Genomic DNA, 10,247 nt, shown 5'->3' with positions numbered 1-10,247 from the left:
CTATTATCATTATCATTATCATTATCATTATCATTATCATTATCATTATCATTATCATTATCATTATCATTATCATTATCATTATCATTATCATTATCATTATCATTATTATTATCATTTTCATTATCGTTTTCATTATCGTTTTCATTATCGTTATCTTCTATTACTTTTATATCTATTTCTTTATTTGCTTAACTTTTTTATATATTTTATTTGTCTTTAATCACACCTTATTCTTCATCACCTTTAAAAGTTACTTTTTTTTATATTTAAATTTGTTCGTTTTCTGAAGAAGAATTTTCACCTTCAGATTTATTAAAATATTCTGAAGAAGAAGACTATGTATCTGTTTTAAATTATTTGATAGTTGAAATTTATGAAGGCTTTTGTTATTTATTTTAATCCTAATATACTTTTATTTTTTATTTATATTTTGAATTCTTAAGTATTGGCTTAACTTTGTGTTTTTTAAAATTACATTTTATTTATATTCTTTATTATTATTAGGAGAGTTCTCCTAACTTGATAATGTATTTGTATTAATATCGATTTCATCACTTAAGTATTATTAAAAAATTTGTTTTTCTTCTTATTGTTACTGTTTATTCATGTTTTTTTTTTAAAAAAAAATTAATAATTTTAAAATTATTATATTTTATTTGATATTTTTAAGATTTGTAATAAACAAATTTGCTTTTTATTATAAGAAATTTAAAGTTTTATAAAAAATGAATCAATATATAGATATATATTTAAATTATTAATCTAATGATTATTTATTAATTAAAATAATTAATTTTAATATTTCAATTTAATTCTGGATAAGGTCATTATTGATAAACTTGATAGCTAGAATATCTCTGTAAGGCCTATATCATTATTAAAGAGGATATCTTTACTAAGGAGGATATCCTTACTAAGGAGGATATCCTTATTAAGGAGGATATCCTTATTAAGGAGGATATCCTTATTACGGAGGATATCCTTATTAAGGAGGATATCCTTGTTAGGCAGGATATCCTTATTAGACAGGATATCCTTATTACGGAGGATATCCCTATTGAAGATGAACTTATTGAGGAGGATATACTTATTGTTATGGATAACTAAATTAAGGAGGATATGCTTATTAAGGGAGATATGCTTATTAGGGAGTTAAACTTTATTGAGGAGGAAAAGACTATAAAGGAGAATAACCTTGTTAAGGAATATAAATTTATTGAGGAAGTTAATCTTATTAAAAATTGAAACATTATTAAGGAGGATATCCTTATTAAGGTCGAAAACAAAATTACTAGGGAGGATTTTATTATAAAGAAGGATAATTGTTTTACTAATTATATTAGGGAAAAGGATATAAAGGTTATATACCATTATTTATGTTATATGGTAGTTATTAAGAAAGATTGGGATTTAAAACATTAATTGGATTTAAGTTATTATTAATTGCATCAGGTATAAATTTAAAATCAATTAATATTTTTCCTGCACATTTACCTTTATGGTTTAAATTTACCCATTCTATTTATTAAAATAAAAAAACATATCTATATATGTTTAAATATATATAAAAATATATAAATATATATAAAATAAAAAATATAGATTAATATAGATAAATATATATATATATATATATATATATATATTTATATATATTTTTATATATAACCTGTTAATTATTATTTTCTTTCAATTTCATTTATAGCTATTGAACCAGCTCCTATAATATCATCTTATGATAAAGTATCTTTATCCCAAACTTCAACTTTTTTAGTTAAAAATATTTTATTTAAAGTATATAATATAAATATATAGTTATTATATATATATATTAATTTTTAAATACTATATCAAATAAAAAATGTTAAATATTTTTTTATAATTTTATAATATTATAAATCTACCATTTTATAAAATAATAAAGTAAATAATCATATTTATTTATAATCATTTTTATTCATTTTTTTTAAAAAAATTTGCATATAAATTAATTTTTTAAAGAAATATTTATATATTATATATAATATTTTTTTTATACTTTCAATTATTGTTTCATTATTTTTCCTAATGCAAGTTTCTGATTTTTACCAACTAGGATTTTTTCCTTATTCGTAAGCCACTTCTGATTTCCATTTAGTTGAACCTAATTTTACTATTACATATGGATCCTTTAATTATTTTTATATTTTAAACTGATATAACATTAAATATTTTTTATTTACCATTTTATCAAAATAATCTGTATCTCTTGTTAGTTTTGCTGTTATTGGTTTTATTTATATTGTTCCTTTCATTTTTTTTATTTATATTTTATTTTAAAAATTAAAAAGCTAATATGATATGTTGATTATATATATATATATATATATATATATATATATATATATATTTATAATAAATAAAATTTATTTAAAATATACATACACTCATAATATTCAATAAAACATTATATAAAAAAATAATTTCATATGGAATAATATTATAAAACATTTAAAAATTTCTAATAAACTTAATCTAATTTTTTTATTAAAAGAAATATATTTTCGGGGCTTTTTCTTTAGTTGCTTTAGTGTTACAAATAAACTTTTTATCTCATCTATTATCCTAAAGTCTCCTTTTTACTTAAAACATTATATTTAATCCTATCCATTATATTTTCTAAATTTGTTTCCTATTTACTTAATATTTAAATTTTCTATTCAAGGCTTAACTTATACTTTTTCATATCTTCAAAAACAATTTTTTTTTTATTTGTATTTTTTATTATTCCTTATTCTTATATGATAGAATATTATTTAATAAAAGGCGGCTACCATTTCCCTTTTATTTATTTTTCATTCAAATTATTTAATAACTACGAAGGATTTTCGATTTCAAAGCTAAATTCTTATTCTTGGAAAAGTATTTTTATTAAATTTTCATATGAAGAACTTTAAAAAAGTCTAAGTTTTAAATCAATGTCTAATTATTATTTCAAATTGTATTCTTTTTCAAAATGATCCATTTAGTTTTATAAAGAAAACTATTTAATTTTTCTCATTTTCATTTCTTAAAGAATTTAATTTTATCTCATTTCTTTTTATAACTTATCTAATTAGTAAAAAACAGGAAGTTAAGTCAATAAAATCAACATAGAATTTATATTATCAAAATCAAACTCATTCTAATATAATTTGATTTTTTTTAAAAAAAAGAAAAAAATATTTTTTTTAATTGAAAAAAAAAAAAAGGACTAAAAAAATTAACATTTTTTGTCCTTTTATTCACTTAATTTTTTTTTATTTTTTTTTTAACTTTTTATATTAACTCAGTAATTTTTTCATAAGAAATATTTCTTATATGTACATTTTTTCCTTCTTTTTAAAATGAAAAAGCCCTTTAGTGAAAATAGTAACTAAGTTTTGAGTCTTATAAATAAAAATAACATAATCCAATTTTATCATAACATATAATTTCTTAATTTTCTAAACTATAATACCATGAATATTCTAAAGCCTTTTTATAAAATTATAAAGCCTCTTAATATTTATTTATTTTTATACAAATATTTCCCATATATATATATATTTTGCACTTCATAAAGTTAACTTTTTTAGAAAAATGTGCAATTATTCTAGCTTAAAACAAGAAAAAAAACGATTTGTCTAATTCTCCAATTAAAAATGAACTTTTTGCCAAAAAAATCAGATTTAGAATAAGTAATTATATTTCTTTAATTTTGATAATTTAGGATAATTTTTCAAAAGCCTATTGATATATTTGATTTCTTTAATTTATATCTATTATTTCTAGAATAAATTATTTTTTTTCTTATTACATTTAATCAAATAAATTGTAAAACATTTCTTTTTGATCTTCTTAAATATTTTTTTTTTTAATATTCAAAATATTCTCATATTTTTTGAATTTATAAAGGAAATTTTAATTAAATATTTTTTTTTATTTTTCATTTTAACTGATTTTTTTTATAATATGATTCTTTTTTTTATATTGAATATCATTTTATTAAATATCTTATGATGTTTTTCTAATAGATTAAAAATTAAAAATTTTGAAGTTTTTATCAATTTTTTATTAACCTTATTAAGAATTAGTCCTTTAATGGAATATATCAGAAATTTAAATAGTATTAGGCAAATTTGAAGTACAAAAAGTGGTTTAATTTTCTAAAATATTCGAATTTTCGGATATAAAATTATTAAATTTTAGCGAATTATTTTTATTTTTTGGTTAAAAAAATTAATTGAATTACGTGTAAAATTAATGTGATTGATTTTATTTATTTTCAATTGTTTTTTAAATAAAAGAAAATTACTATTTATTTTGTTAGGTTTATTTGATTAATTTATTAAAAATTGAATTTTCAAATAAAGGTAATTAGCTTTTATCATTAAAAGATTTGTATAATTTCTTTTTATTTTCTTATTTTTTTTAAGACATTATTTGTTCCTTTTTATTTAGGATTATTTTTTGTATTTCCGTACTCATTTTATATATTTTATATATGTATTTTTTATTTTTTTAAAACCAAAAATTATAAAATTTTATTTATCCAATGAAAAAAATATAATTAAAAAAAATAACGAAAATCATTTTTATAATGTATATATAATATTTTCATATTGATTCATAATTTTTTTTTATGAATTAAATAATATATATAATTTCATATTTATTTATAATTTATTTTTAATAAATTAAAAAAAATACATATATTAATAATAAACAAAATGCTATAAAAATAATAATTTAAATATTTAACAAATATATGAAGAAAAAAAAAATTTAATTAAATATTTCTTATTTTATAATAAAATAAATATTGCATATTTTTTCATTAACATTTTATTGATAATACTTATTTTTAAATATATAAATATAATTTTTTTTTTTGTACCTCTCCAAAAAAAATTAAAATATAGATAATTAGATTTACCCTGACGCCAAAAAATATTTCTTATAATAAAATAAAAATAATAATTATAATATAAATATTAATTATTAAAGAAATAGACTAAAAATATGAATAATTTTAATAAAAATTTTTTTAAAAATCTTCAAATTTATTATATATGACTTTAGTCAAAAAAATACAAATAAACAAGAAAATTATTCAAAATATTATTTTAATCTCCTATATAAAATTATTCAATAAAATATACAAATAATCATAATTACTTCAAAGACTTAAGTTCTTTTGTAAAAGAAATATTAAGCCTAAATTAGTTCACCAAATAGAAATAATTTTTCCTAATTTATAGTAAAAAGGGTTAAAATATTTAACAAATATATCAATAAATAACATTAATGAATATCAATTAAATAACTTTTCACACAAAATATCAAATAAACCTTATAATTTTTACAAAACATGAATATTTTATAATAATAATAACGATTTTATACAGAAAAGAAATAATAAAATAAAGTAATATTAAATTTAAAAGATTTCATAATAAAATATATAATAAACAAGAATTTTCTTAACATTAAAAATGATAAATTAAAACACAATGTAGTGTAGTGTAAACATAAAAATATTAAAATTTAAGTTCTATGTAAACTTTAAAAATATTACATATTACATAAATTTAAAAATATTGCTAGTGATTATTTAGAAATCTAAAGAAATTAAAGTTAAAAAAAATACAAGCTTAGTTATTAAAATAATATTTAAAACTTTTAAACAAACAAGTATAATAATAATTAGCATAAAATAAATATAAACTTAAACATAAAAATAAAAAATCAGTTTAAATAGTTTATTATTTAATAAGGAAATATAATATCTATAACTCTTAATTATCTAATAATAATTATAAAAATAAGGAAATAAATAGACTTATAATTGTCTCTTTAGATAATTAAGTAAATTGTTTCTATGATTGAAATAAATTTGGATAAAATTAATAATTAATCAAAAATAGTTTTAAAGGATAAAAATGTAAATTTTATAAAAATTAAATGTATAATTAGACTAAAATAAATAGAAAGCCATTGAAATATTTTTTAATTTATATAAAATTAAAATGAAATAAAAATTTAATCATAACTTTAAAAATTATTTAAATTAAATTTAAACAAATTATAAAAAAAATTATATTAGATTAAATAAAAATATATAGGTATTTATATGTTAATTATTATATAATTATAGATAGAAATAATATTTTTAAATATATTTATATTTAATTAAACTTTTAAAGTATGAATTTTTATTTTGAAAATATATATTTTAAATTAAGTAATCAAAATATAATAAATTTATATATATATTTTTGTTAAATATTAATTTTATTTCTTTTAGTTTGTTTTTTATTGTTTTATTTTCTTTATGGAGTATAAATATATTTTATATTTTAAAATTAAATAAAAAAAATGCATATTTAATTATGTTGTATAATTTAAAAAAAAAATGATTAATTTAATAAGAAAATTAATAAATATATATTTTTTTTTGTTTATAAATAATAATACAGAAAAACTAAAAAATTATTACAAATTAATTAACTTAATTATTTTAAAAATATATATATATATATATATATATATTTTATTTTTGTTAAATCATTCTTATAAAAAAAAAGATGGAGATTTTAATAATATATTTAATTTTTAAAATTAAATTAATTAAATATAGTTAAATAATATAAATATTATAATAAAATTATTTTATAATATTTTTTTTTTTTCATCTAATAAGTTGTATATAATTTTAGTTTAAATTACTATTGTCATCAAACCTATTTTTGTATTATTTAAGTGGACTATTTTTTATTTATTCAGGTTCTTTAATTTATTATTAAAAGAAACTTCCACGTCTCATTCTATGATTTAATTAAAATAGATTATCATTATCCAATTCATAATAATTAATATATTCTTTATTTTAAAATTACAAAGATTCTGAAAACTCACTTAAAAAATATATATAAAAAAAAAATGAATGAATAAATAAAAAAATAAATTAATAAATAAATAAAATAAATAAATGAATTATATTTTATATATTGAATTAAATATATATTGATATAAAAAATTATTAGAACTAACGAATTTTAAACATAATTTCTTAAAACAAAGTCTTCTCTGTTATCACTATTAGCTAAAAAGATATCTTATATTTGATGTTTATTAAAAAAAAAAAATATAAAAAAAAAAATATATAAAAAAATTTATAATGTTTTTTACTTTTTTTTTGCTTTTTACTTACTAAAGAATAATAATCTTCAGTTTATTTTATAATTTATTACTAATTAAATAAATTAAGATCCTATTATTTTTACATTAAATTATAAAAAATTATATATTAGAAACTTCTTCATGAGTTTCTTATATAGTCTTATTTTTTTTATTAGTCAATTTTATATTATCTTCTTAATCTATTTAATTTTTTAAGTTTTCGATTATATTTTATTGAATTTATTTTGAGTTTTATTTTTATAATCTTTTTTGTTTATTAGTACTTACCTTTTTTTCAAGGTAAGGTTGATTATTATTCATTATTTAAACTAATTACTCTTCCTATGCTGTAAGTTTTGTATTATTGTCAATATTTTTTTAAAGTTTCTAGAAATATTTTTAAGAATGAGATCTTATCTAAGAACTAGTCCTTGTTTTTATATGTTCTTCGATTTTTTTCCAGTTTTTTTTATATATAAAAATTGCATCTATAAAACTATTATGTTCATCAGAAGTCCATCTACCTGTCAAATTGTCATTCTTATTTTTTTAGCTTTCTGAACTAAGCAAATAATTAATATTATTATTATTTTATAAATCTTATTCATCATATTTGTTACTAAATTATTCATTTAATTAGCTAACAACTGTAGAAGAAGACTTATTAATATGCATTTATTGTAAAGTATTTATTTTATATTTTTTATTTTACTAAATTAAATTATAATATTTTTATGATAATAAAGTATATAATTATGTTGATTTTATTTTTATAATTAATATTATTATTATTATTAATATTATTATTATTATTATTATTATTATTATTATTATATATATATTTTTTATTTATTAAATACAAAAATTGCGGAATTAAAATAATAATATTTATTATAATTTTTAAATTATTTTTTTAAAAAATATTTATTTATTTTAAATTAATTTACTTTAAAATTATTTTTTTCTTATAATATATTTAACATTTATTATATCTTAATATTTTAAGTATTTTTAAATTTTTTTTTTATTTCTTTTTATTTTTATTTTCAATATATTTTAATAACTCAAATTATTTTTATTTTTAATTTTGAAATTTATTATAATATATATTTTTTAATAAATAAAAAAAATATGTATTAATTATACTTTATAATATATTTATTTAGACAAAATTAAATAAAATAATTATATTTTTTAGATAATTTTATTTAATATTTAATAATTAATAACATAACAAAACTAAATAAAAAAACGATATAAGTCTAAAAAAGTGATTTTATAAAAATATTTTTATATATAATTATTTAATTTTCTTTTCTAAATACGATATTTTATCACAATAATTTTTTATTAATGTTTTTCATCTATAATAAATAATACTAGAATCAAATACATATACTATCTTAATAATTTAAAATTTAAAAATAATTCTTTCTTTTTTTTATTCATATATTTAAATTTTAATATTAAAACCTGTATGACTTGCAATTTCAATAATTATTTATTATTATTTAGTATTTTTTTTTCTTAATACAAAATCATTAATATTATTGAAATCAATATGATCAACAATTTCTAATTCTCATTTAATTAACTTATTTTATTTTCATTTAATTAGCTTATTTAATTTATAAAAGATTCGTTTTTTTGCTTCTTCCCAAATCCTCAATTCTGATTAAATTTTTATTTTAGAATCTTAACTTAATAAATATTTTATATATATTTTTTTGTTACATTTGTTTTTTTAAAACAAAAAAATGTATTTAAAGAATTATTTCTTTTCTAAAAATTTTATTTTTAAGATAATTATTTAGTTATATTTTTTATTTTCTTTTAATTTTTTTCATCTTAAATTTTAAGATTTTTCAATATAATTTAAAACCAAGCTTAAAGTATCTTATACTCTTTAATAATTTTTATAAGTATTTACCTTATGTCTAATAAATGTAATAAAAATAACTATTTAACTATATTAGTAATTCCTAAGTTTTTCTTCATTAACATCAATATAAATATAAGAATGAATGCCTTTTCATAAATTTTGAAATTATATCATAATATTATTAAATTTTTAATATTAAACAAAATTACTCTTAAAAAGAAATGTTAATTAGTTTCACTTTTATATATTTAAATTGCATTCAAAATCAACATATTCTAAATATAAACCATAATTTTTTCATAACTTCTAAATTATTTCAACCAATATTAAACACTTATTAATAAAAAAAAATATAATTATTAGTATATTTTTTAATAATAAAAGCGTCCAAACTTATGAGTAAAAAAAATTAAATTCAAAAATGAATTCAATAACAAATTTTATATAAAATTTGATTAACAAAATTTATGTAGAAACTTAGAAAATTAAAGAAAATTCTAAAAAAAAAAAAAAAAATAATATATCAAAAAATATCATAATCTATGTAATTAAAAATTGATAAAAAAATGAGTTTTTAAAAATAAAAAAATCTAATACTATGCTTAAAAAAAAAAACTACAAAATATTATTATTAAATAATAAAAGAAAAATAAAAAATGAATATAATTTTATAAATAAAATATCTAATCTATAATTATAAATTATGCATATTTAATAAATATATAAAATTTTTATAAAGAGAAAAAGTGTAATAAAATTAAAAGTATATATTTTAAATAAAAAAGAAATTAAGAAGAAAAGAGAAAATATAAGTGATAATAAAAAGTATTTATATATATATATTTAAAAAATTAAATTATAAAAATATTAATATATATATATGTAAATATATATATATAATTTATTTTCATATTTTTTTTTTATTAATTTATAAATTATAATTTTAAACCTTATCTAATAATATTTTTTTAATAAATATTCTTTAAATTTCTAATTTTTTTTTTATTTAAATATGTCATCATATTAAAAATATTAGCTAATTGTATAATTTTCATTTTATGCGTTAATTTAATATTTATATATTAGATAAATATATACATTTTTTATATAATATATTAATTTTAAATTTATTTTGTATCTTAAAAATCAAATATTTATTAATTAAATAAGTATTTTTATA

The 10,247-nt window shown here is 14.2% G+C and overlaps 1 protein-coding gene across 1 annotated transcript, besides 22 other annotated features; it reads right to left on the bottom strand. All coding sequences in view use genetic code 6, as the record gives it.

Moving 5' to 3' along the window:
• Positions 1–2: 2 nt before the first annotated feature.
• Positions 3–158: a microsatellite.
• A 713-nt stretch (positions 159–871) lies between these two features.
• Positions 872–1,062: a microsatellite.
• Positions 872–1,096: a microsatellite.
• Positions 872–1,135: a microsatellite.
• Positions 872–1,155: a microsatellite.
• IMG5_011820 (hypothetical protein) lies at positions 875–2,297 on the bottom strand (the record flags this gene model as incomplete). The annotated part of the gene is made up of 4 exons (XM_004039688.1): positions 875–1,521; positions 1,673–1,768; positions 2,042–2,171; positions 2,226–2,297. The coding sequence occupies 4 exons, from the start codon at positions 2,295–2,297 to the stop codon at positions 875–877; spliced, it is 945 nt and encodes a 314-aa protein (XP_004039736.1).
• Positions 1,111–1,155: a microsatellite.
• Positions 1,559–1,658: a microsatellite.
• Positions 1,562–1,670: a microsatellite.
• Positions 1,931–1,961: a microsatellite.
• Positions 2,298–2,351: 54 nt separating the features above from the next.
• Positions 2,352–2,397: a microsatellite.
• Positions 2,398–3,179: 782 nt separating this feature from the next.
• Positions 3,180–3,231: a microsatellite.
• A 1,376-nt stretch (positions 3,232–4,607) lies between these two features.
• Positions 4,608–4,705: a microsatellite.
• A 264-nt stretch (positions 4,706–4,969) lies between these two features.
• Positions 4,970–5,005: a microsatellite.
• Positions 5,006–6,529: 1,524 nt separating this feature from the next.
• Positions 6,530–6,555: a microsatellite.
• Positions 6,556–6,934: 379 nt separating this feature from the next.
• Positions 6,935–6,992: a microsatellite.
• Positions 6,935–6,996: a microsatellite.
• Positions 6,997–7,138: 142 nt separating this feature from the next.
• Positions 7,139–7,177: a microsatellite.
• Positions 7,141–7,177: a microsatellite.
• A 772-nt stretch (positions 7,178–7,949) lies between these two features.
• Positions 7,950–8,040: a microsatellite.
• A 28-nt stretch (positions 8,041–8,068) lies between these two features.
• Positions 8,069–8,145: a microsatellite.
• A 56-nt stretch (positions 8,146–8,201) lies between these two features.
• Positions 8,202–8,231: a microsatellite.
• A 536-nt stretch (positions 8,232–8,767) lies between these two features.
• Positions 8,768–8,815: a microsatellite.
• Between the last annotated feature and the right edge of the window lie 1,432 nt (positions 8,816–10,247).

Source organism: Ichthyophthirius multifiliis (genome assembly GCF_000220395.1).
Source record: "Ichthyophthirius multifiliis unplaced genomic scaffold scaff_1120509249560, whole genome shotgun sequence".
NCBI lineage: Eukaryota > Ciliophora > Oligohymenophorea > Hymenostomatida > Ichthyophthirius > Ichthyophthirius multifiliis.
Note: the sequence above shows the minus strand (reverse complement) of the source record. Positions and strands in the feature narration are given on the sequence as shown.